This window comes from Lissotriton helveticus, chromosome 4_1, assembly GCF_964261635.1.
Source record: "Lissotriton helveticus chromosome 4_1, aLisHel1.1, whole genome shotgun sequence".
NCBI classification, from domain to species: Eukaryota; Metazoa; Chordata; class Amphibia; order Caudata; family Salamandridae; genus Lissotriton; species Lissotriton helveticus.
Window position 1 is genome coordinate 135,781,492 of NC_136063.1, and position 27,937 is coordinate 135,809,428.

The following is a 27,937-nucleotide window of genomic DNA, read 5'->3' on the forward strand; positions in this document are numbered from 1 at the left end:
ATTGTTTCGATAATGAGGACGTTGATTTTCATACTAGCTAGGACAGCCATAGGCAAAGTAAGGGAGTCGTATCAGTTCCAGTGGATCAGGAAGGACCTTATGTTAATGTTATGGCATTAGGTGTTACAGAACCATTTCTCTTGGATACTGGTGCTATGAGAAGTTCAATATTGCATTCTAAACTCCCTGGGGCACCTTTGTCTGGCTTAACAAATGTTTCTGTGGGATTCTCTGGCGCCCCAGTTTCAAAACCTATTTCTTGTCCTTTGCCCATTTCTATTGGTCCGTACGATTTGGAAGCTCCACTCCTCTTAACAACAGGATGCGGAGAGAATTTATTGGGTTTGGATTTATTGAACCGTTTACATGCTACCCTGTATTGTTCACCCTCTGGTGTGCACCTCACTTTAGGTGATAAATTGACTTCTCCAATGTACGTATCTAAAGGCCAGCCACCACCCGAGTTGCGTTCAGTTCCTGCTACACTTTGGGCTGTGGGTCCAAAGGATGTTGGCTTATTGCAAATTCCACCATATGGGATTACTGTTAAAGACAATGTTAAGATGCCACGTGTTCCCCAATATAAAATATCTAGTGATGGTGAGAGAGCCTTGTTGGCCATTGTTCATGATTTGGTTCAGAAGGTTGTGGTTGAAGAGACTAGAGGGAATGTTTGCAACAGCCCTGTTGTGCCTATTCTTAAATGTACTGATCCCTCTCAGCCACCTGTGTACCGTTTTGTGATTGATCTTCGAGAGGTCAACAAAATTGTTGTCCCTCAGTTCCCTGTTGTACCAGACATAACAGCTTTGCTTACTATGATTCCTGCCTCGGCAGTCTGGTTTTCGGTTATCGATCTTAAAAATGCTTTCTTTAGCATTCCTATTGCTGAGGAAAGTAGGGATCTTTTCGGCTTCTCTCTCGGAGGCCGAAGCTTCCGGTTTAAGCGTGCACCCCAAGACTATTGTGAAAGTCCTTCAATATACAGTCAAGCTTTGAAATCTCAACTTGACACCTTTTCTTTGCCCTCAGGGGCCACTCTTATCCAATATGTGGATGATTTATTGATCGCTGCTGATTCGGAAAATGTCTGTAAAACAGCAACTGTATCACTCTTAGGACATTTGTCTGATTTACACCATAAAGTATCATCTTCTAAGTTACAATATTGTCGACAAGAAGTTACCTATTTAGGTCATTTCTTGTCGAAGGAGGGAAGGCGATTAACTCCAGAACGTATTCATGCAATTGCACGAATGCCTGTACCGTCCACACAAAGAGAAGTGCGTGCTTTCTTAGGCATCACCTCTTACTGTAGACAGTGGATTCCAAATTGTTGCTAAACCTCTGTTGGCACTTACACTTAAAGATACGCCCCAGCCTCTGCCTTGGACTGATGAATGTCAAAAGAGTTTTACAGATTTACGTACTGCCTTGTGTTCTGCTCCTGTGTTGGGTACTCCAGATTACAGTAAACCTTTCACACTCTATGTACATGAAAGGGAAGGTTGCGCATTATCAGTATTGATGCAACAATTCGGCGACAAACAATGGCCGTGTGCCTATTTTTCTGCAACATTAGATCCAGTAGCTAAGGCATTACCTAGTTGCCTTGGAGCAACAGCAGCAGCGGCAATTTCCATTCGTCAATCTGCTGGACTGGTGCTAGATCATACTCTTAATGTTATGGTGCCACATGCAGTAGATACTCTTCTTAACAGGACGAAAACTAAGCACTTAACAAGTGCTTGTTTGTCTGGATATGAGTTGACACTTCTAGCTAGTCATATACACATAAAAAGATGTAATGTTCTGAATCCAGCAACATTGTTGCCTACTTTGGATGCGAACCATGTACAAGATCAGCATGATTGTTTTCTTCGCACTGAAGAAGAAACAAAGGGTCGAATAGATCTGAAGGATACACCACTTGTGGATCCGGATGGGATCCTATCGGTAGATGGGTCTTGTTTCAAGCTTCCTAATGGCGAAACCACAGCTGCCTATGCAGTAACGACTTTGTACACAGTGGTAGAAACTGCACGCATTCCGCATAACTCAGCACAAGCTGCAGAATTGATTGCATTGACAAGAGCATGTGTGTTGGCGAAAGGGAAAAGAGTGACTGTCTATACTGACAGCCAGTATGCATTTGGCATTGCCCATAGTTTTGGTCGTTTGTGGAGGGAAAGAGGATTCTTTACCTCCCACGGCACCAAGATACAGCATGGTCAGTTGGTAACTGACCTTCTTGAATCACTTGCTTTACCTGCTCAAATAGCGATCGTAAAGTGCAGTGCACATAAAAAGATTACTGATGACGTCGGTCAAGGAAATGCGTTTGCAGATGAAATAGCGAAGGAGACAGCGAGGAATGTTGAAAGTCGCATGTATGTTGCGGGTCCTGCTAGATGGATTGCAGAAGCTGGTATGTGTGAAGACACAGTGGAAAGTGTGAAAGCGATCCAGAAGGAGGCCACTGAGAAAGAATTGAGTACGTGGAGAGAAAGTACGGGAATGTTGGATAGTACGGGATGTTGGACGGAATTGTCAGAACATCAACGATGGTTACTACCAGATGTGTATGTATTGCCTGTAGTTACTATGGCTCATGGACCAGCCCATATTAATGCACGGGGTATATGTAAGCTTTTAGCTCCGGTATGGCAGAATGATGGTATCCCTAAATGTGCAGAAAATGTGGTGAAACATTGCATCGTTTGTTTAATGCAAAATCCAGGAAAGGGAACTCCAACTCCAGCAGGTCATTTTGCACCCCCCACGTACCCTTTCGAGGTACTGCAAATAGATTACATCCATATGGAACGCTTTAATAATCTCAAGTATGTCCTGGTGGTGGTTTGTGCCTTTTCCAGATGGATAGAGGCCTACCCCCTAGAGGACAACACTGCCCTGTCCACTGCAAAAATACTTTTGAAAGAATTCTTCCCGAGGTTTGGTTTGCAGCGCATTGTCTGGAGTGACAATGGAAGCGAATTTGTAGGTCAAATTATGCAAAAGGTGTGTGTGGGTCTAGGCATTAGACAGAAATTCCACGCGGCAAACCATCCTCAGTCAGCAGGTCTGGTAGAGTGCTATAATGGCACTCTCAAACTTAAGTTAGCAAAGATTCAGGCCAGCACAGGCCTTTCTTGGCCTGATGCCTTGCCTTTGGCACTCCTTTCTACTAGAACTACTGTTCATTCTCGTTTGGGGCTTAGCCCATACGAGATTGTGTTCGGACGCCCAGCTAATGTTTGGGGAGTCCCCAGACCCAAAAAGTACTCAGATATTCCATATCCACTGTTGGTCAATTATTTGCATGATCTCACCACTAAATTGCATGTTATTCGTCAACAGGTCCAAAACGCTTTACCAGAGGCCTCCTCAGATCCCGGACACTCCATCCAGCCTGGGGACTGGGTGTGTCTGAAAAACTTCCATAGGAAAAAGAACTTGGAACCTCGCTGGGGGCCTCCGAGACAAGTCCTGCTTACGACTCGTACAGCTGTCCAGGTCCTGGGAAAGAAGAACTGGATCCACGGTGTGCACTGCAAAAGGGTACCATTGCCTTTACCTTATGACCAATGGGTCCGAGAAGGTGTTGGTGATAGTGAATGTGAGAAGGTACCCCGCTTCGTACCGTTCAGCAGTGCACACTTGGATTGGACTAGTTCAGAGAAAGAGGACGATGATGTCTTACAGGAAGCTGTACCCGTTCATCTAAGACTTAATATCACAGATCCCGAACATTTGTTCCAGGACCAGACAACGCCCGGTAAGAGACGATACAATTTGAGAAAGAAGTTGCCTAAAGACAATTAATTCTGGTTTCTTTTATTCTGTTTATAAAGAAACGTTTTCTTTCTTTTTCCTTCCCTTTGTCCATCAAGTTGCAGGGTCGCGGTAGGAGTCTTGAGCTGTGACCTGAATAGTGACTATGTCAACAGGACTTGCAGTGTCATAGGACGGCTAACAATCACAGCCAAGTGATTAAGGAAGATTATCGTGAGCAACGCCTTTAGAGTAATGGATAGTACAGGGAAAGGAAGTGATATTAAAATGATGAAGAGAGCTCATTATAAGAAATTATTATTTGGTCGTTGTGGCGTAGCACTATGTGTTTTAGTATGTTTAAGTAGTTTATTAGCATGCATAGGATGGCTTATTCACGTCCTGCAGTTAGTACCTGTTCCTGTTCCTGTTTGTCCTTTTAACTCCCTGTATTACTGTTTCACCGCATAAATTTTACTCACTCCCAGATCACGAGCAAATGAGAAGAATGGAATATCTTAACAATTCGTTCATTCAACTGTTACACCAGCATCAGTTGATAGTAAATGTTACTGATTGTTGGGTATGTGGTCTTATACCACATAATACACAAAGAGGAATGCCGTATCTTGTCCTCCCCTTTTCATACGAAGGTTCTGCTTGGGCCTATCTGGCTATGTTTTCCAATGCATACCAGAACTTACTTCGATACCCTTCTGGTGGATCCTACAATGGTGGAGTGGATTTCAGTCACAGTTCCTTGATAAAGGGTATTGCAACTATGGCAAAGATTGCGGACATTATCAAAATTCCCAGAGACGAGAAGAAAGCATATGATGGATGGAATATCACTCGTTATACTCTTAGCCTCACTGACAAGCTCAAGCAACAGAGTTCTACACCGATTTGGGTGCTACCCCAAAGAGGTCGTTTGTGCTTACAAATAAATGGCCAGAATACCAAAACTAAGCCTGAGAGGAGCAACTGTTCCCATACTTATGTCTATACTCCTTCTACACCTGCACCATTAGTGGCTTCACAAGGTACATATTTCATCTGTTATGACAAAGCTTATACTTGGCTTCCCACACACTTCTCGGGAACATGTTATATAGCTTTTCTCCTTCCTCCTACATACACTGCTCCTGCTGATTATCACAAGAAAAGAGTTGCTAGAGGAGTTATAGATTCGGAAGATACAGCAGGGCAAGAAGGAGGGGATTTCCTGAAAGGGTTTCTTCCCTTTTGGGGTTCGATGGCCAATAGCAAAAATATCAGACAGTTGATCCGTGTGGTCGATGCCACAATAAATGTAACTTCTGGAGCATTAAAGAATTTGACTGCTGAGCTTCAGACGGATCGACTTATGACTTTACAGAATAGAATGGTTTTAGACATAATCCTTGCAGATAAAGGAGGAGTTTGTAAACTGATTGGGTCCAGTTGTTGCATTTACATTCCTGACAATACCCCTACAGTATACCAAGCCATCTCTAAGCTACATGTCATCTCTGAGTCTATTCAACAAGATAGTGGAGATTGGTCTGTGATGGGATGGTTTTGGGGACTACTGTCCACTTGGGGATGGAAAGTGCTTACTTTCCTCGGAATGATTTTAGCACTCGTCTTTTCTTGCTGTCTTTATCTACAGTGTGGCCCAGCCATTTGTGGACTCTGTGCCACGATCTGTGTCTCCAAACCAGTAGCACAACAGACAGAACACATTAAGATGATGGTGCAACAACATCTCAGTGACCTCATGACCATTGATATCGACTCAGACTAAAATTGGTTCCTTTGTTCATTGCCTGAGTATGGCAAAAGGAGGGTCTGAGGTTACGTAGTTTTCGGCTCCGCTTCACTACAGCCGCCATTTTGTGTTTAGTCGCCATTTTATGTTGCCTCACTCAGGCAGCACAGCTAACACGGTAAAATGGTTTTTCTGTCTTTTCGGCTGCTTCATGTTTTCCCCGTTAAAGAACAACCTTTGTCCTTGTGTGCAATACTGATGTCAGGGTCCGGCCGAGTTCGCAAAGCCATGTCTAGACTGATTAATCCGTGACTTACTCCACTGTTTGGGTCCCACCATTCTTCTCATCCTTATCTTATTTAACTGGCCTTCACTATTCTCTCCGTGTGTTCTCTTGTTACATAGCCCTTCTTTTGAAGCATTCTACACATGTTTTGCCACCTGCAAATTGAATTACGGGCACCAGTGTTGATTAACCTGATGGGAGGAGAGCACACGGGGTCTGAAAGGAGGGTGTTTTAGACATCCGATAGCTTGTTTTCGAACTATTCCTATTTGTCAGTTTTGTGTATATTGGGAGTTGTCATTGTAAACTTGTGTTGTATAATAGACCGTGCGCCACGGATTGAAGTGGCAGTCTCTTGAGAACCTACCAGTGTGGTACTTCTTAGATAACTGTGCTTAGCTGCAGCTAATAAAACTTTTCTACGCCAAACAGAGTGTCCCGTGTCTCTGTCGGTCGAGGCAGGTTAACTCGGAGATCTTAGGCGTGCCCTGCGCCGCCTGGCCCAAAAGGCCGGGTTCTCCAGTGTCAAGGGGGAAATTTAGGATGAGGTATTTCCAATGCGGTAGAGGGGCAGAAAGGGTCTTTAACTTAACTCTACCAACCAGGAGACATCATTCGTGTTAACAGGGTACTCTGAACCTTGTCAATGGCCGGCCTGATCAAGACAGAGTGCCTGTTTGGAAGGAGAAGGGGGACATGGAGACAGAGGTTCGAAGACAACTGCTGAATATAATTTAGTACCAGTAAGGTGGAGGAGTGAAGAATTGAACAACGACTACATATAAACATTAATTCTGAAGACTTGTAGTACAGTTGTTCCTTTCAGCAACCAAGGCTTTACATTCCAAGCAGAGAACATACCTGGCATACGTTCAGGATGGGAAATGCTATTTACTCTAACCATTGCCGGTTCCTTCCGTAGGTTCACTTGCTGTGCATAGTCCCGCCATCTAATATTGGAATCCGAACATACTTACAACGCAACACACTGGAAGAGCATCAGGACTCTGCACATTTCCTCTGCATTGACAAACAGCAGAAAAAGAGGGAAGGTGGGCAATGAGCAAAATTGTTAGGCTGGAGACTTCATAAATCCCAATGCAGTGTTTACGGAATATCGAGCATAAAAGATAATTTCAAGGGGTTCGCTTTTATAGCATTGGCTTTTAAGCAAGAAGAGAGCACTTTAGAAAAATCAAGTCCAGGCTGAATTAAAGTTGCTTACATGGGGCAGCTGAAGTTTTAAATCATGGTTATAAGAGGGGGGGTGTAATGAAGAGGACAAGTCTCTTCTTATAGGCTAAGAGGTGTTTGGTGGGTCCTCACTGCTTGTTGGTACAGGTGCTCCTTGAGGAACTGCATTTTATGCTCCTTTAGAGGTTCAAGAATGATGGGCTAAAGGTGATCACCCAGATTTCCGGCTGGGCCACTTGAGAAGCCTAGTCTGTTTGCATTTCTTGATCTAATGTCCTAGCTTTGTTGGCAGCCTTGACATGGTCAGTTATCCGATCAGGTAGTGTGGTGCACTTACACCGCTTAATTTTCATCCGAAGGGCAGAAATGATAAACCAGTGTCCCAGATACTAAGCCGGCATTAATTGACCAATCATGTGCTCACTCATTCACTTCCACTTACACACTGTTAGCATGCAAGAAAGCTGATCTGATGACATTTGAAGCCTCCAGCAAAAACTATGTAGGTTGGTGTTCCAGAAAATGCTCACCAAATTTCAGGTTCTTGCGCACAATCTCTCGCTCTGCTGGCTGCAATCCTAGTTTGTACGCCTTCTTCAGAGATCTCTTGGCAGCTACAAAATCTCCCAAGCTGAGGAGGACCTGAAACAAAGAAACAGCATTGCACAAACATTCTGACCAAAACAAAACATACGGTGGGCAGGTACCATGGTGCAAGAACTTTCTCCAGCATCAGACCAAGACTAAGACACAATGGTTTACTGTCTGATGGTGAAATGGACTAGTTGTGCATACAGGCCAGTAGTCAAGGAGCTTTAGCAATTTATATAACAGGAGAAATATATGAACTGAGTTGTCTTGCTTACAGCGGTGACAATCATCCTGTTGGACAGGATTGATAAGACATCTTAGTGATGCTACAGAAATATGCGTTAAACTGTTGCTCATGGGTTCAAAGAATTGGAAACAACTCTGCTATTCAACGCCGCAAAAACAACAAAATGTCATTAGCACTAAAAGACAATTCAAATCATAATTTACCCTATATAAACTCATCAGTCAATTAACTATTTAAGAATGAGTTCAACACCTAAATGCAATTAATTAGTCTAAGCCAACTTCCCCCATTATTTCACTCTTTCAGGTAAGAACTGAGTAGACGGCATAATCTGCATATCTCGGTATTAGGTAGTGTGGCCTCAGCGAATAGGACACTGCTCCTCAGAGCCCTTTTTTTGTTCCAGGCACTCCAGGACTCCAAGAAGCTCATAAACAAGATGGAAAAAGTAAGTATATCATATATTTGGGAGTGGGATAAAAGACTTAGAACTAGCATAAAACAGGGCACCCAACACCCTAGAAAGGAGGGCTTAAAATACCAGATGTCATGACATATTATACGGCTTTGCAGCTGACCTTTATGTGGGACTGGCTGCGATCGGAATCAGGGAGGAAATGGTGTCTCCTGGACCATCTATTAGTTGGGCACATATTTTGGGTATTACTGTGGCTAAACAATAGAGACAGAAATATGGCTACTACAACATCCCTGGCCATAAATGTCACACTGAGTGTGTGGGATGGTGAATGGTTTAAGGAAAAGACATAACATCACAAGCTACCTCGGCCACTCTCATCTATACTAACACTGACTTCATTCCAGGCTAGAACAGACGGGGCTTCAGAAAGCGGGACAAAGCCAGATGCAGTATGGTGGGAACACCTTTTCAGAAAAGGAACATGCAAAACCTTTGATGAAATGAAGCTTGACTACGGCCTGTATATAAAACCCTGAGAGGGGCAAATTGGAAGGAATTGATTATCAAATTATTATATAAATCACTTTTCACCCCTACACTTTGGCACAAAATCAATAAGAAATTCTTCAATCAATGCTGGAGATGCTGTGGACCGTCAGGCACACTAACACATATAATTGGCCGTGCACAGCCCTCAAAACATTTCGGAAGGAATGGGGGCGTAGTGAGCCCACGGGTAGGTAGCCCATTGGCTACTAGTCTTTACTCCCCCAACACCCCTTAATTTAGAATTTAGGGCCACCTGAATCCAGAACTTCGATTCCATAAACTAAAAAGAAGAGAACACTGAAGAGCCGATCTCTGCAAGAACTGAAGACTGCTGTGGACGTTTGGTGTCAAACTCTGCCTGCCATACAGAGATTCCAACATTGAAAAGACCAGACTCGTCCTGCAGCTGTGCATCCTCCACAAGCCTCAGAGGGTTGCCAGCACTTCGCCAAGAAGCCTGCATCTCCCTTGGAGTAGAGGAGCAACTCCCCTTTAGCCTGACCGCAACGTCTAGGTAAAGACGCTGCTATCCACCAAGACCACCAAGCAGAAGCCGCCCAGGAGAAGGTCAGCACACTCAAGGAGGTCAGATCCATCTTCCTGCCAAGCCTGAAGATGCCCGGACCTCCATGAGCCCTGCTGCACCAATACCCGGGGTACTGGCTCCTTGCAGCAAACCAAACCTTGTTGAAAGTCCAGTCTGGACCCCAACAACAACACCGACGACCAGCTGGCAAGAGATGCAGCGCAGCAGAGGCCAGCAATGAGTGTGGCCTGAAGTCCTGTTGTTGTTGTTCCCCTTGCAGGACTTGTCAGACAATAGTGAGTGCCTTAACGCTCACTGTTAGCCAGCTACAAAACACTCTGTACCTGAGCGCCCGGCCCGGCCCTAGGGAAACAGACTGCTTTCCCAAGCTCCAAGGACCCTCATAACCGAACCACCCCGTTGGGAGCTGCTGGACTAGTTCTCACGTTCCCCTTTACAACCTATTTCCAGGAGGCACCCCTTCCTACCACATAACACGCAAGGCTTCCAACCCGTCCAGCACCTCTGTAACCGGACTCAACATGGTAGATATGACCAAACTGCTGGTGGAACTTTGCTCATTGTCCCCCTACCACCTCACAACCGAAAGGGGTCCTACGGAAACGTACTGCAAGTATATGTATGCAGTGAATGTTTCTTTCTCCCAATGGAAAACATTACACGTAAAAAAGACTTGTTTGTTTAACAATGTTAAGACTATAAAAAGTCAATTCTGAAAAAGTACTTACCTATTTACGAAGTTCTTGGTTTCACAATGTATATAAAACTGTCGAACACTCCTCTCTGATAAGCCTAAGGCTGCTCGATCACACTACCCCAGATAGAGCACTTTAGAATTGCTAGAGCAACCCCTGTCCACTTATAAGGAATACCTGGACTCTTTACACAGCATACCTCTTTCTGGTATAGTATAGAAAGAGACCGCTTCCAACAGTTATGCTCTTTCCGGATGACACTCGAACTTCAAATGTATCAACTTAGAATACACCAGAGGCGCCAGACAGGATCTTGAAAGGTAATCGCCACCCCTGCATGCTCATGTTAATTTCAAGTCCATTCCCTGTTCATGCCCTCAGGCGCAGAATATGAACACTTGTTGGTAATAGCGTGCAGAGTACTAACTTGGGACCGTTTTTTAGTTGCTAAAAAGAGGTCCCTCACCAGAAAGAGTAGGTGGAAAGGCAATGAGTAAAGTGCGGCTAGATAGGATATACACCAGAAAGAGCGTTACTACAAGTAAGAAACATGTTTTTCTGGTGAATAGTTGTAATAGAAGATTCTTCACCTTAGAATAGATTGAGAAAAACAGTACCTCTCCTGGTGGAGGGTCTGTGGAGTGGGGTGAGATCAAAAAGACTTTCAAGACAGAGCTGGTGAAAAGCGGTTGCTGCTGGAACTGGCTGTCGCTGCAGTAGTACTTAGTGAATGTCTGCACGGACGTCCACGTCACAGTCTGGCAGATGTCTAGGACAGGCACTCCGCATGCCAAAGCAGTGGTAGAAAGCTTAGCCCTGGTGGAGGCTGGCGTTTAGTCAATGCGTTGCAGATTGTACTGGATTAGAGCCAGGCTGCATGACAACCGGTTGTCTTTTTAGGTCTTGCTGAGCCAGCGCATGTGCTGCTCGGAGAGATTTTAGTAGCTGAGTTTTCAAAGTGCAACTTGCTGGCCTAACGCTTGTGTTCACGCGCGCAGCCGCCATCAGTCCGCACGTCTTTCGCTTTGATCGTGATCACTTTTGCTTTCACGGCCACGCGGCCAATGCTCGTTGACCTTAATAATTGCCTGTGTTTTGTTTATCGCACCCAATCAATTATCGTCCCTGCAGTGTGGAAATAACTCTAGCACCCTTTTTCAGGCGGGCTGTAATGAGGGCAAATGTGCAGTAGTGATGTTCTGGTGAATGCTTTCCAGTGAGGGACGAACATGTAGGTCCAAAAGGGCGACCTGCAGTGTAGGGCTGGAATCTATGAATCACACAGAAGGCTTCTGTGGTACAGTAGGTGACGAGGTGCCTTCCAAGCATGCATACGTGCGCTCTAGGATGTGCTTCACCTACCCATGTACAGCAGGTCAGACGAAGTGGTGCACTCCCGAAGCCCTACCATCCCCTCGTTGACCAGGCAGGCACAGCGAGGGGCTGCTGTTCTCCGCTGAGAAAACCCCTCAGTACAGGGCTCGCACTGGCGTCCCTCTCCTGGCTGCAGGGCGGTCTGGCCCTATACCCACGCTGCACACTTGGCAGGGCTGGCACCGGCTGATCCTGTCCTCCACATGCAGGAAGGTGCCATTAGGGGAGCAACAAGCAACTGAAAAGTGACCAGTCCAGCTTTACTAAAGGGCTGCCCTCCAACACGTGTCGCTGCATTTTAACACTGAGGTAGAAACACATTTTTTTAATCTGCAGTTTATACAGCAGTTGATGAGATTATGTGGCAAATGCACACATCTGTAACTATGCGAAAATCGCATGCACGCATCTATAACTATGCGAAAATCGTTGTGACGCACAATCACATAATTCCAGTGGCCCTGGTTTAGGGTAACAGTTTTATAGAATGTAGTAGTTGTGTAAATGGTGGCAAAAGGGATCCCAAATCTGAGGCAATATGTAATCAATTGATGAAACCGTATGCTCAGCACAAAGGTCCATATTGACCAATGAGCATTCTTAACACTGCACAATCTTGAAAAAGTGGTACAACTTTGTAAGTTTAAGAATAACATCTGTGTAAGTAAGACACGTTTATTCGTTTGTTTACACTTTGACAGCCGTTTTGTTCACTACTTGTATCTAGTATTTATCCGAGTGGTTGCTCTATCGTGCTTTAGTTCAGCTCAGTTTGTGAAATAGTTAAGAGGTGAGTTGCATAACTATCTCCTTATTCCAAGCCTCGTGCTTGGCTTCTTATGAGGCTGACACTCCTTAGGCGCAACTCAGGCCTCTGGTTATTTTCTTAGGCCTCTCTGCTCTATCAAGCACACTGTTTGATGAAAGCATCTTACTTATTACGAATATATTTGAACTCTGGTTCAAAATATCCCTTTATATGAACCGGTAAACTGCATTTTGCATAGGCACCTTGTGTCTATCCTTCCAGATGTTTCTTATTACATGTAAGGCACTTCAGGCGTTCCCTGTGTGCTTCCAATCGTCTCTCTGTGTCCCAGGTTATACTGGTTGTTTTTTATATACGAGGGGCACCCCCGGAGGCATCTAGCTCCATAAATTCAATAGATTGCATAAGCAGCCGGATGTTGGTGCGGATATAGTCGGGGTTGTACGGTTTTCCCTTAGTTCAGGTGGTGCGGTCGCTTGCTCCCTCGATAAGCTGCCGGGAAGGAAAGAACCTACTTTTTTGAGGGCCGAACAACCAGGTGCTCAGTGTCAGTAGTCAGACAGTAAATATATATACAGAAAAGAGAATCACCTGAGGTTGCTGGGGTCCACGCTTACCCTCAGGCTGCCAGTCTGATACCAGCCTTCCAGAAATCTATGGTTTGGGTGAACACAGATTTAAATTAACTTCCCAAATTGATTTGAAATCCTATATTCATATTAATGATGCCCCCACCTAAAGAATGCCATTTGCATCACAATACTTTCTTTTTATGATTATCATTTGGCTAAAATATCTGTGTTGACCAGACTGAGCCTAAACCAGCCACAATCAACCCCCACTGCACATGGTCTTTAGCTGTGCACATAGGGGGTAGCAGCAGCTCCTGTGGCATTCCCGATAAGCCTCCCGTTGTGCATCGCTTTCCTCCGTGCACTGTTTGAGTTGGCTGTCCATTATTAAATGAAAATGTTTGCTAACCCGGACATTTCATTTCTAAACTCTTGTGGATTTATCGACTCTTGTTGGACCTCCCACTGGGCTGGTGGATCCGGTACCAGGTTTGTGAACGGGTTCAACAAATGTCCAAGACCCTTTACAATGGATTCACAGATGGTGAGACTGTCTCTGCAATCCCACGAGCAATATGAGCATTAAAAAAATTATAATAATAATAAATAATCAACTGGGGGTTCCTGTGGAGCACCAGCAGCAATTCATGCTTACTTAGCCTATTATGGTGAATTCATTTTTGTTTTCTATAACTAGGGGGACTGAAGCCCAACAGAACATTTTTCTTCACGTTGTGACCTGCCAATCAGAGAGCTTTTGGTCCACAAATTTGGCTTTGGGTTCACAGATTCAAAATGGATAATGGGAGAAAAGCCCCCTAGTAGTGTTGCATGGCTAAACACTAATAAGGTCCCAAAGGTGAGACTTATTTGGTTATGCCAATGCTTGTTTGTTTGTTATTTAGTAGCGTGACATCAGTTGGGCTCAAGTCAAAGACAGTTAGGGGTCCACAATTGGTGTCAGCACCTGGTCACACTCCAGTGTCAGAAGACCGGCGTGGATCTCTGGAGTGAACAGAAGCTTGTACAGGGGACAGTACAGGCCCAATAATGGGTCGCAAGTGGACAGACGGAATCATGGATGGACCTGCCGGCTGAAATGCAACTGGAGACCCCTACAACTCCAAGAAACACAAGAACTGGAAGCACACCAAAAATGTGTGGCATGCCCTTCATGAAGGACTCGATCTGCTGCAGAGTCAACTACAGTTCAGGACATTCAGGGCACATTATGACCAGCTGAGAAGTCTGTTCCATGACCAGAGACCGCAAATGGGTGCAACTGACATTGTGATCCCCTCACACTTTCTCACACTTTCTCTTTGGAGTCAGAGTGGCAGAGTTAGGTCAAGTCCTACCTCGTTTGAACTTCGACTTATTGGAGGACTTCAATCAAGTTGAGAGGTCGTGAGAAAAGACTCAAGACAGAGTCCAATCCTTGGAACGGGAAAGGGAAAGACCTACGCGAAGGTCGCAACTTCATGTGCTCACCAGCATACATCTTTGCCTCCTCGTCTCGGATCGCCTTTCGGTGCATGAGAGTAAACTTATAGCACAACGTGTCTTATGCCAAGCCCAGATACCAAAGATACAACTCATGTAAGTCAACATCTTCAAGATCATTCTTTTACCTACCTCTGCTGCCACACTAGTAAGAAGAATCATCAATAATTCTTTAACTATAGGAATCTTTCCAGAAGACTTAAAAAAGGCTTACATACGCCCATTATTAAAAGGAAATTGAACATGGACCCGTATGACTCAAACTGCAGACCGATTACACTTTCCTGGGCAAACTGATAAAAAGAGCAGCATTCACCTAGATGTCACAATTCATTGAAGATAACTCCATATTTTACGACTTCCATCCAGGAAGACACACAGAATCTGCCCTTATCGCTGTTTATGATGACCTTAAAAACACAGACCGGAAAGCGGTCACTGCACTATTTCTCCTGGACTTTTCAGCTGCCTTCAACACAGTTGTTTATGATACTCTAATTCAAAGTCTCAAATAAACCAGCATAGAGGGGACTGCCCTCAACTGTATCACATTGGATCTTCAAAATAGAACAAATGTCGTCCATACTCCCATTTTCTCATCCAAACCGTACTTCACAGAAGCAGGGGTCCCTCAAGACTATCATCTCACCCATGCTTTTCAACAGCTACATGAAGTCATTAAAGGAAATGATCAATGAATTTCACCTCACATGCTATAACTGTGCAGATGACACACAAAATACTTCTTAAACAAGAAAACCCCATAGACATTGGAAACTCAAAAATCTTGAGTTGCCCCAGAGACGTTGATCAGTGGATGTCATGGAGCCATCTCAAACTGAATGCTTCCACTAATGAAATACTCACATGTGGAAAATTATGAGCCACTATGCGCCTGGTCTGATGATCTGGGGCCACCTCCTAATGTATCTAAGGAAGTAAGAAACCTTGGAATTACCATGGACTCCAAATTATCAATAAATGCCCAAGCGGACAAGTTAGCAAAATCAAGCTTCATTACTATGAAAACTCCCCAACGCATCTTCCCCATCTGGAATTTACACACGAGGTCCAAGCTACTATCTCTATTGTACAGTCTAAACTTGATTAAGCCAGTGGCCTTTAGCAAGGATTATTTTTAGCAACCATGGAAAGGATACAACAAATTCAGAACTTTGCTGCCAGACTACTCCTACGTGTAAAGCCACAAGCCCACATCTCTCCTGCCCTGAGGGCCCTACATTGGTTCCGGTTGCCAGAAGATCCACTTTCAAGATGCTTGTTATCGCCCACAAAGCAACACATGGAACAGGAACACTTTTCACCAAGTATACAATCACCAAATACATACAACAAAAGGAACCTCTGCTCCAGATTGCCACCCCGCTTTAAAACCCCAGCATACAAAAAAAACATAGGTGGACATCTTTCTCTGTTCAAGCAGCCAAAACCTCTGGAATTCATTACCCCCAAACATATGATCTACGGATAACTATCTTATCTTTAGAAGTCTATTCTATTGTTGGCTATTTCCTACATGACCACCACACACAAACACAAATGTACAGCATATGCCTGTGCATGAAAACATGTATAATTTGATTATACATATATATCTAGATCTGTACATTTCTTTGTACAAATATATATATATTACTTATGCTATAAAAATATATAGATATTCTTACAAGTCTGCTTAACAAATGCATATATTACATGAGGTTACATTAAATCTATATTATGTTATGCTTAATATGTGTATAGGTCACTGCATAGTTTACATAAAATTATTTGATTGCATACTTATGTGTCTTTGTTTTACTTTGTATCCATCACACCGTGTAAGAAGTTATATAAATTATTGGATTATATGCTTATGGGTCTCAATCTTATTTTATTTTATCCATCACAGTGTGCACATAGGATCATAACAATTGTATCCATAAGTGCTTCACTATTGAAACATTGGGGAAAATATAAAACAAAAATAAATATGAATACAAAATTAGGCTTATATACAGCAACACTTGAAAGTCTGAGTCTCTAACTATTTATCCACACTTGTACATATGGGACTTTGTTAACTTCAATGTTATATCTCTATTATTTGATATATATATATATATATATATATATATATATATATATATATATATATATATATATATATATATATATATATATATATATATATATATATGTATATATTTGTATTACTTTACTCCCACGGTTGGGGTGGGGTAAATCATTCAACTCTCTCAAATTCATCAGTGTTTAACTTAGAAATTCACTGACAAAAACAAAGGTTACAGGGATGTTATAATTAGGAAATAGCATTAAAAACCCTAGAAAAACCCATAAGTTAAATAAACGTTATACTTAGGAAATATAATATTTTTAAACCTTAGAAATTCATTTAAAAAAGTGTCTTTATTTTTTGCTTTTCAGATTTGAAAACAATACAAAAACAACATGCCTTCAACTGGTACTTATCTTTAACACACCATACAGGCAATAACATAGGTAACACATGCTTTACTAATTGTAGCCACTAACACATCTCCCACCCACTGCCCCTCATGCCGAACCACATCTGGATTGTCCAATAGGTAGGTTGTTAGGGGATCTCATATGTCTCTCGGGCTGGAGGATGTTGCAGCTCCTCTGCATATATCTCAAGGTTAGCTTTACAGTAAATCAGGTCCATTATCCAACCTCGAAGCTTAGGTGCTGTTCGCATACCACAGTTCATTGCCTCTCGCCTTTTGGCTAGTGATAGTGCTATCGCTGTAAAAGTATGGTTGTGTGGCTGTATCTCCCCGACCAGACAGAGCAGGCGCATCTGAGGGGTACAGGTCACTAGATTCGATTTCATGGCCCTCAGGGCCTCCACTACCCTCACCCAGTACTCCTGCACCAGGCCACAGTTCCAGGCTAGGTGCAAGAAGTCTACTTCATCCATCCCACATCTATTGCAGTATGCATCGATCCTCAGGGCATATTGGTAGCAGTCTGAGAGGTGTGCTAAATATTCGTTGTAAATATTTTAAATGGACGATACGTAAATTACAGTTGGGTTTTAGCATGCCTGTTAATGTGAAGTAAAACACCTTAGTCTTCCAATGATAATGGTGGATCAAAGGAGGCGTTCCAGTGCACCGGAGTCTCTTGCACCGGTATATATCTCTGTGCTGCGTTACACAGTCTAGGGACTAGGTGTCAATGAGAGGAGACGTCAATCAGCGTCTGCAGGGCACTTAGTGTGGAAGGTTCCTCTGGGAACGTAGAGAACAGTACCTGGATGGCAGATAGGAGACACTGATTTCAAGAATTTTTCCGGTACACCCATATGTACATATAGGACCATTCTATGGAGCAGAAGGCTTTAGCGGCTTTTAACAGTACTGCGCTGCCTGTAGGTCCGGATTCAACTGGTGTATTAGCGCAAATATAGTCTGTAAGTTATGCGCAATGGATCGCTCAGGCACAAAGCCAGATTGGTCAGGAAGGACCATTTTTGGCAACAGGGACTGGAGTCTGCTAGTCATAATAAGCAATATTGTAGTGTAGTTCCTATTATCCCAATAGGCTCTGCGCATTGGAATAATACCTTCAATAGTATAGGCCTAGACCAGACGTTAACTAGGTCTACTACTGTCGATATTAGACTTAAAGTTTTGGGTTTGCCAGCTAGCTCAGAGTTCACTAGAAACTTTCTCGAATAGGCAAGGAGGAGTTGAACCTCCCTGGATAGACAAGAAGGGATTTAGTTTCTGACAACCATAGAACATGACAACTTTGCTCTCCCCTAATCAAGAGTGTATCTCTAGAGTCGTGTGAACAAAAGGCAATTTATTTTACTCAGTCAGTACGTGCATTCTTAGTCTCACCAGATTGTAGAGAAAAGGAAGAGACGGGCGTGTTCAATAAAAGATGTTATTTATTGATCAGTCTCTTTTCTCATACAAGAGAAATGGATCGATATTATTGCAATACTTATGGTTAAGTAAAGTGCATACATTAAAAGCAGAAGTATAAAATAATACTGTAAAAACATTGATATGGTTTCTAAGCCATATGAAGGTTTAAAATGAATAAAATGAATACATACAGATATACATTTGACTAATCGTACTCAACTGGTGTTTCTAACTACGCCTACCCCGTGTACCTGACCTAAGCCTAATACGTGGGCGGGAATAGAAAGTAGCAGTTTAAGTTAAGTTTGTTTTGCCAAGTGACTGACTAAAGAATTCTCTGCGAGGGGTTATTCAGTTCTGTACCTGGAATCTAGGATGAATGAGGGATGGTATCTCTCGTCTCTGGTCTCGATATTCCAGGTTGCCTGCGAGGGCTACCCGGAAGCGCCGGAGCTGGATTTCTCGACAGGAGAAAAAGGCAGCTTCTCGTTCTCAGCGCGTCAGGAAGGCGGGGCTGCGCCAGCGGGGTCTGCTCTGCTCTGGGCTTCGGCAAGTCTGGCTGCTCCGATCTCGTCACCACCGCGTGTGTTTGCATAGGGCAATATCGGTAATATTTATACCTTTAAGGTGCCGAGATTGACGTAAGGATGGACATAGATACGTCAATAAGGATGTCATACGACCAGGTCGTTAGCACATTCTTTTGCTGAAGTTCTCGGTGAAATCAAAACAATGGCCGCAGGGTTTTTCCCAGGTCTGTCAGAGGTTTGATTTGTTTTGAGAACTCCGTATGCCTTATCAGGGGCTGGAGGAATATCGCTTGTCTAATTAGATGGCAAGCGTTATGACCTAATCAGATAACACGTTCCTGTGCCGTAGTGTGGCTTTATCATTTCTGCCTCATGGGATGGCTGCTGGTTAACTTGTTAACCAGAATAGGGTCAGGAATAGGGGGATCGATACAGAACCTATAGGAATACATCACACCCACTCCACGCTAACTATGGACATATTTACTAATCTATGCATAGTAAAACATACTGTAGAGTATCGTGTATACCGTACCACCCCAAAATACATAAATGCATTTTGAAATTATCAAATATACGGAAAAAACAGTCATATGTAATATATGCACTCAAGCTGTAGAATAATGCTAAAGTAATCACGCATATCTATACATTATCACTAATTTGTATATGAGAATTTACACATGAAATGGCTCTTAATACAGAAAAAAGGTTCGAGACCATTCCATCACAGAATTAAATAACTATGAACATACCAGCGGGCAGCTAATGTCTATAAACTATCTAAAATTAGAAATTTTAGTTCTCTAAGAATAGTTCTTACTTTAAGCAGAAGATAGTGACCCGAAAAATATGCACAAATATTTTGGGGCTGCTAAAAAAATTGCTGTCCGTGAACTGGAGGGAAAATTGTTCATGGTATTTTGCTTTTCTAGTTGAAGGCCAAATTCAGGGAACGCCGTGTACGAGCTTGCTCCAAAGTCTCTATTTCTGCTCTGGTGAGAACATCATATCATTTAGACTCTCGAAAAAGTTGTCAACAGCTTCCTGGGAGAGTTCCACTAACTCGGAAAAAGGTGTAACCATGCATTCGTGCGCATGATTGTCTTCATTGACTTTTTGATTAATATCGCTGACAGAAGGTCGTACCTGATCGATGCCGCTTTCATCTTGAACTTCACTACCCCTTAATCGTAGTGGTGAAGCTTCCACGAATGCCGTCATCAGGATTGGTAGCCTTTGAGGGCAGCACAAAGCATGAGCCTTTATTGGACTCAACAATGTTTCTGCATCCATTGGTGCATCTGATTGTAGCGTCAGACAGGTGTCTAACACGCATTCTTCTCCGCATAGCAGGCACTTTAATACAGGTAAAACACATCGCTGCCATATTGGTCGAAATGATAGAAACCAAGTCATGTTCAGGTCTCTAAGCCGGGATAGTCCCAGGATTTTTGATATCCGGTCCCGGTATCCAATGGCTAGGATTGTTTCTTCCCTTGTCGCAGGTGTTTTGTCTGTGACATGGTTTGCCATAACGAAATATAAGGACTAAGAATAGGATTCCTGCAATTAGTCCCAAAATGAGGGGAAGTCCGCCACAAATCGAATGGACGAAATCTGGAAAAATACCCAGTATGGCTTTGAATGGTGTTAATGCCATCGAAAATACTGTCTTAAATACTTTTGAGACTCCACTGGTATCAGAAATATTTAAGATTTCATTCAGGATTTCTGCGAAATGTATGGGGGAATTAGTTGATAACAATGAATGTATCTCTGCAGTCGTCCTTGCGACTAGGAGATCATACGTTTCTTTTGATGACGTGAGCCTTGTCGGCGTCTGAAGAAGCACTGTTTTCATTCTGCTTAAAGTATCTATTCGAATAGAAGTAATTTTCAAGTTGGGCCATGCCCTTGCCTCCCTGTCTGGAAGGGAGCTGGGGAACAATAAGCGTCCACAGCACTTGACCTTCGCAGTCGTAGTTACGAGATAAGGAGTCCCGGGCATAAGACTACAACATCTGCGGTCCACAATTAGAACGTAACTCCCATTATAGAGTCTTTGAAAGAATGGTTCTATCTCTGTAGCAGGTGTGTCTAGCTGGTGACATGAAAGGTTGTTTGAGTTCCCTTCACAGGCTCCATGCAAACTAATTCCATTACACAGAAGTGTACCGCTTAGTGACATCGCACAATTATTGCCACTAAGAAACACTTTCTGTCCTTTATTACTGACACATGCATGTGAATAGGGCAAGTTCCATGTTGTTTTAATGTACCCTTTTCCCAATTTTTCGTACATGCCAGCCTGTATATATTTTTGGCAGTATTGAAACCTGAAGGTTGATATTGGAATATTAATTATCCCATGTATTATCCATTCACTGACAGGTCGTTCTGACATTGTCACTGGTAATCTCTCAAGTTTCTCAATGCTCAGGATTGTATAATCAGCACCCTTTTGTGCCATACTGATTTGTTTATCAGTAAGGTTAAAGGTATTGAAAAGTGACGTCGTGTTGATTAAACGCCAAGGCACATAGCCTGAACGCAGATTTTGTAACGTCCAGCCAAGCTGTACAATAGAACGCAATTGGGACTGACCGTGTTGTAATAACAGTAAGTCTTGCGATATTATGTCGATTGCTGAAGACACAATGCTGTCCAGAGAAATAATTCTGGAGGACAGAGTCATTAACCCATTGTCCACTACAGAAAGTGATTTTTCCAAATTAATACGGTCAATTTCCCGTATACTTTCTGCTGTCTCAATTTGAGTCACCTTCCAGGCCTCGTTGTATGCTGCATATACAGAGGCTGCTATGAAACGTTTTTGACGCTGTTTGCGCGGTCCCATAATGAAATCACGCAAGTCAGCACCATCAGTAAGTAAAGTTAGGTGTTGCTTAATTTCTGCCAGTGTGGAAGTTTGTAGCCACTGAAGGCATAATTTGCCCACACTGTAGGTGGTTATTATTCCTGGGTGTTGTCTTTGGGAATATCTAGGGTCTGGCCTGGTCATTTTGAACCCCTGTGTTTTGTTCAGGAATCTATCTTGACAGTTATTAGTATCTGTGGGCCAGATCAACCACTTTTTCCAATCAGGATGTGTTCTGTTTTGGTTTAATACATAATTTACGTCTATCTCTTCATCTGTAGAGCTATTGCTGTTCATTGTTGGTTTTGGAATAGACGGTTTATTTAAGTCTTTGATTTTGGCTAAGCCAAGACAGGTAGTTTGTTGAACAATGTCATTTAAAAATATAATTTGTTCTGGGATCATGCAGGCTCTAAACAAAGATTCTATACCCTGTACTTGCCATTCTTTTGTACCCCAAACACTCTTTACTTCAACAATTTTGTCCCAATAATCAAAACCAAAAGTATTCATTTGTTCAAAGAATGAGTCTGAATATATCAATTTCGTGTTTGTTATCATGGTCTTTGTCCCTGTCTTATTTGACAATTTGAAATAAAATGTTTCAGCATTACTTGTGTTAAAACCTGAAAAGTATGAATATTTGTCGTAAACGGTTCTTGAGCTTCCTTTTGGAGGGGTTGCACAATGTTCCCATTGATTATAATTTAAAACATTTCTAGGTTGTGCAGATTTATGTAGAAAGTGATTACCATAGTGGTTATAACAGTACATACTATCATAATTTGTCGAACCCTGCAAATAATCATGTTTGGTAAATTTAGCAGACATTACTAAGTCAGACATCATATTATTTATACTTTCAAAGTCCCAATCATCAGCAAATGAGCTTGGTTTTACAAAGTCACTCAACGAGATCTTAATTTGGTGTGGATATTTCAGGATTTCAACCGGACCATAAATTTCGTAGTCAGTGTTGTCCCATGCTACCCCACCCGGTATAGGATTGGCTGTGACGTTGACTGAAGAAAGTTCTCTTTTCTCGACGTGTGAAGATGTGTGTGGTTTGAGGATCAAGTTGATTTTCTGACTTGCTGTGTCCATTTTAGCATATTTTCCCTCAATGAAGCGTCCCAACGTTAGTATCATGATGAGCCAAAGTATGAGGATAAATTCACCAAAACCCACCCAAAATTCAATCCATGGAGAAATCAGATATGTTTCTTTCAGTTGTTTCAAAAGTACTTTAACTTTATCTTTAAAGGTTTTTGTTGATGGCTGTGTTTTTGATTCAGTGAAGCCTTCAGAGGAATCATCGAAGTTTATGAAGTAGCCGGATGCAGTTCTGTCAATAGTTCCAATTGCTTCAAGATTACTGTTTCTTGCATTATAGGATTACTGTTACTTCATTATAGATTGGTGTGTCTCTGCTAAATGTTTTTATTTGGGTTTTCAGAGGTCTAAGTTCCATTGCATTGTTGCATAGTCCTTGTTGTAGTTCTGTAGGCGTTTCGAATGTGATTAGCCTCTTAGATTGAACCTCTGTGTTTGTAGCAAATCTTGGTGTTCTACTACTTATCGGGAGTCCACTTGGCCTACTATTTGTTATCGGCCACATGATTGTGGTTTTACCAGGTCGATGGATACAACTCGGTTCTCCTTTTTACCAGCAAGCGGCGGTAGTACAACTGATCTTGTCCCGTTGATAGACAAGACAGGAACTGCTTTTCTATAAGAAGGCCCAAATTCCTTCTTTACCGCGATCTTTTCTCTGACTAGATCCCCGACTTTTGGAATCCAGACAGGTCTTGCTGGGACAGGTGGTGGTTCTTCAGTGGTTGTTGGCTGCTGTTTCAACTTTATGTTGCTCAGGTCTTTTCTTGTTTCATTTAAGTCCTGCAAAATAGCCAAACGATCTTTGATATCAAAGCTTTTTTCCTTCACCACTGAAGTCTGACTGTCGAGGTCTAAGACTAACATCCTAGTTCCAAATAATAATTCGTACGGACTGAATCCCTTCAGAGAATTTCTTGGCAAGTTATTTAGACTACGTTGGACACTTATTAGATGTTTGACCCACCCAGCTCCCGAACCTAATACCTTTGCCGTTATAGATTGCTTTATGTCACGGTTTTTTCTTTCAACAATTCCGTTCCACTCAGGGTGAAATGGACAAGAGTACCGCAATGGAACGCCCATGCTGACCATGGCCTCCTTATAAGCTCTAGAGCTAAAAGCAGGCCCATGGTCCGAATGCAGCATTCCAATTGCGTATGTGCCGATAAAGACTCGCAAATCTTTTATAACAGTTCTGGCGTCAGCCGTTCGCTGGGGCCACATCCATATGAATCTCGTGCATGAGTCCACTGCGACCAAGATATATTTATAGTTACCATCCCTTTGTAAGGGACCACAGTGGTCTAGGTAAACACAGGCTAATGGTTTATCCGAGATTAGAAGGGGCGTCTGCGCTGGTCGTCTCACCGTTGATACTTTCATTCTTTGACATATTTCACATTCTAAAACATAGTTCCTTGTTTGTCTTCTCATTTGTGGCCACCAGTATCTCTGTTTTAATAATGATACTGTGGCTGAGACGCCAGCATGTATAGAAGCAAGCCCTTCGTGTGCCGCTATTATCAGTCCTAACCTATGTTCCATGTTTGGAATTGCCCTATCCCCCACTCCAGGGATTCGAGCAAAAGGAACATTGTTTGCATCAGTTATGTATGAGTATTTTACTGGAAAGCCTTTCGGGAGTGTTTCTATCAAATCCTTTTCTGTAGCGCTGACAGCCTGTAATATTTCGCTGTCTATTTTTGTTTTTGACCGTGTGATGGCAGCTACGGAAGCCGTTTGCACAGCTGCCTTCGCGGCCTCATCAGCCAATGAATTCCCTGCAACGTGAACGCCATCACGTTGATGACTCAGCGTATGTATCACGTGAGTCTTTGGTAGTTCTTTTTGTAATAGAACTACTTGTTCCCAGAGCATCTTATGCTTGATTGTGCCTCCTTTTGCATCCTTAAAACCATTCTGAAGCCAGATCTGCAAGTATTCATTGTAAGACTGAACGCAATAATACGAATCGCACACTATGAGTGTGGGGAATTCTCGATCGGTATTTTCAAGCGCCATCTTGAACGCCAGTAGTTCAGCTCGCTGAGCTGTACAATCTCCTAGAGATTGTGTTTTAGTGATAGCTGGTTTAAATTTCCCTTCGTGCCAGCGACCTTTAACAATCGCGCACGCAGCACTGTAAGCTTGTTTACCCCCCACTGCGGGTTGTGCTGATCCGTCTGTATATATTATACAGCCGTAATGTTCTAGAGGCAGAATTTCGGTCGGCGGAGGACATTCAAATTCATATTGGAGAAATTCTTGTGTTTTTAAGTTAGGATCAAATTCGTATGCCACGTCTGTTGCAGCAAGAGAATTAGCCCATTGTATCCATCTCGGATGGAGCGCTTTAGCATTTGGAATGCTTGCTTTTGTTACAGCCTCTAGGGCTGGTATCGGTGTCACGATTATTATTCGTTTACCTTGTGCCAGGGCTCATTCTTTTGCTATAGCTGTCTGTGTTGCAGTTCGAATTTTTTCCGTTGGGCTAAATTTCATTTCAGCCTTAGTGTACAAGTGTGATTTGAATGCAATTGGTACCTTTTCTCCCTCATTAGAGGTCAGGTATGTGAATCCGCATCTTCCTGGGATGACTCGAATCACAAGATTGCGTGTGTTATCACTTGTTTCTAATTTTGTTTTAATTAACATGTCTGTTTGTAAGGATCTCAGAATTTCTGTGTGTATTTGAGTCCAATTGGTTCTTTTAAAATCTGGTTTTATTAGATCATAAAGGGGTTTGACCCTTTCTGCGTAATTTGCAATGTATGTTCTTCCGAAATTTAGGAAGCCTAGAATTGACTGTAGGTTTTTTAGTGTTCTAGGTGCTTGGAGTACGGCACATTTCTCTAGGAAATTGTCAGCCAGGCTTTTGCCTTCACTTGATAATTCATATCCTAAGAACAGGACTGTCAGATGGGCAATTCTGGATTTTTTAAAGTTGAATTTGTAACCCTCTGCTGCGAACCCAAGTATTATGGTGTTCACTCTCTTCAAGTGAGTATCCAAGTCATCATCTGTTAAGTATATGTCGTCGACATAAGATAATGCTTCGTCATCATATGTTTGTAGTAATTCTGTTACTCTCGCTGAGAATACCCCTGGGCTATTCTTGTACCCCTGGGCTAACCGACAGAATTGTTTTTGAGTGCCATTTATTGAGAATGCAGACAAATATCTGCTCTCTGGTGCTATGTTTTGACAAAAGAATCCATTAGAGATGTCTAATGTTGTTTTGTATTTTTTGCGCACTATGTTATTCATTAGTGCAGCACTATGCGAGTTTTGCACTGCAAAAGTTTTGCAACATGAGTTAAGGTGTCGGTAATCCAAAACTAGACGATAGGAATTGTCTGGTTTGGAGACCGGAAACAAAGGGTTGTTCATTTGTGAGGTGCAAGTTTCAATCACCCCCTGGTATTCTAGCTGATCTAGGATTTCTTTTACCTGTTTTTTAGCTTCTTGCTTAATTGGGTACTGTCTTTGTGCAGTAGGTTGTGATTTTAACTGGATTTTGTGAGGAGGAGAGTCCTCATCCCATCCTACATGATTTTTATATAAAGCAGGAGCTAGAGCTACTGCCCACTTTCTAGCAAGTGTGTATTTTTTATTAATTGGGATATGATTTGAGAAGGCAGGCATAATTATTTCTTCGCCATGAGGGCAATCCCTGACAAACTCTGGTGGCCAGTCTTTTTCAGCTAGAAGGATGTCATAGCCCTTGGAGAGATTATCCCAAAATAGTCCCCTTATTTTTCTAGTCTTATCCCCTTCTATACGTAATGTTATTTCATATATTTTGTGAGGTTTCCTAACTCTGGTGTCTGCAGTTTCCACTTGAAGATATTCATTCGTGTCCACTGTCTCCAGATGATTCATAAGGACTTTGCGAGCTATGCTCACTTCTGCTGCGCTGTCTAGCATTGTCTGAGCCCATTCTCCGTTTTTCAGTTGTGTCCTCAGTATTCTCGGCATTGTTAACTACCTTGATACTGGCTACCTTCTTTTTTGGAAATTGTAGTTTCTTTTTTAGATGAGCAGGTTCCTTGTCTTTGGACTTGGCGTGCTCTTCTCTTTGTTCTGATCGTCCTCTTCTTTCCGATTTCTGCGAGGAAGTCTGAAAAGATTGAGAGGGACGTGTATCAATGTCTTGATATCTATCAGGCTTCTTTATATTATCCCTATTTCTAAGGTTATATCTTTTCCCAGAGGGGTCACTTTGGGGTGACCTGTGTCTTTGGTTCGGAGATTTTTCTCTCCGCCTAGGAGACCTTCCTCTGGACTGGAATTTCTTTTCTTTAGGATTGGATTGTTTGTTTCCATCCCAGCTCTTTTTTTGTGATGTTGAATTATTATTAAAAAATATTTTTTCAGGACTTTCAATCAGTTGTGGTTTTACTGGTATTCCACTTAAACTATCTCTACCTAGTTCCTCATAGGATTTTTCTATGATTCTGGCAATCTCAGCTGGTTGGTCTGCTATATCTGTCTCCTTTAACCTCTGGCGGATCGCCACGTTTGCTGCTTCTCCCTTTATGTTGGCTAATAATATAGCCGAGACCTGCTTGAAGTCTTTTAGTAATTTCATACCAAGAGTTAAAGCGGGTTCTGGACCGTATTCGTCTTGAATTTGTTTTAGCACATCTGGTATTACCGAAATGGATGGAACACCGTGCGTTTTTGTGTAGATGGAAGCAAAGGCTGTACCCCAAGTGTCACAGTCCTCCACGTGTGGTGCGATTCCCATTGGAAGACAGATAGTCAGAATCCTGTGTTTTTCTAACGGGGTGGTGTCTGGAAACACCGCCTCTATTTGGGTGATTTTTTGTGCTAACCAGAATGGTATTTGTTCCCGTTTAGCTGGTACTTTACCTAGGCAGGATTGTATGTTCTGTGGTGTAATTTTATTTGTGTTCCCCTGGTGAGGGGTCAGCTGTGGAATTTTAATTGCTGGTTGAATTGTTGAAGTCAGCATTACATATTGGACTAATTGTCTATGTATTTTTATTAATTGTTTTAGTGGTACTAAAAGATCTACTGCAGACATTCTTTCGAAGTCTGGATGTGGTGTGTATCCGGCTAGGACCGGCCACGTTGCTCCTGGTCTACCTAAGGGACCGAGCCTGGTGATGTGATTATTATGTTTTAGGGCGCCATTAAATAAGAGCAGATGCTCTTGAAATTTAAGTGGTACTTCCACCTCCTCGAAAGGAGT

The 27,937-nt window shown here is 42.6% G+C and overlaps 1 protein-coding gene across 2 annotated transcripts in view; it reads right to left on the reverse strand.

Annotated features, from left to right (window-relative positions):
• TONSL (tonsoku like, DNA repair protein) overlaps positions 1-27,937 on the reverse strand; it is a 347,227-nt gene that overhangs the window by 203,177 nt on the left and 116,113 nt on the right. For both annotated transcript variants that reach the window (XM_078686541.1, XM_078686542.1), the window contains one exon: positions 7,535-7,646. In XM_078686541.1, coding sequence (XP_078542667.1) covers positions 7,535-7,646 — 112 coding nt within the window. The remainder of the gene's footprint in view (positions 1-7,534; positions 7,647-27,937) is intronic.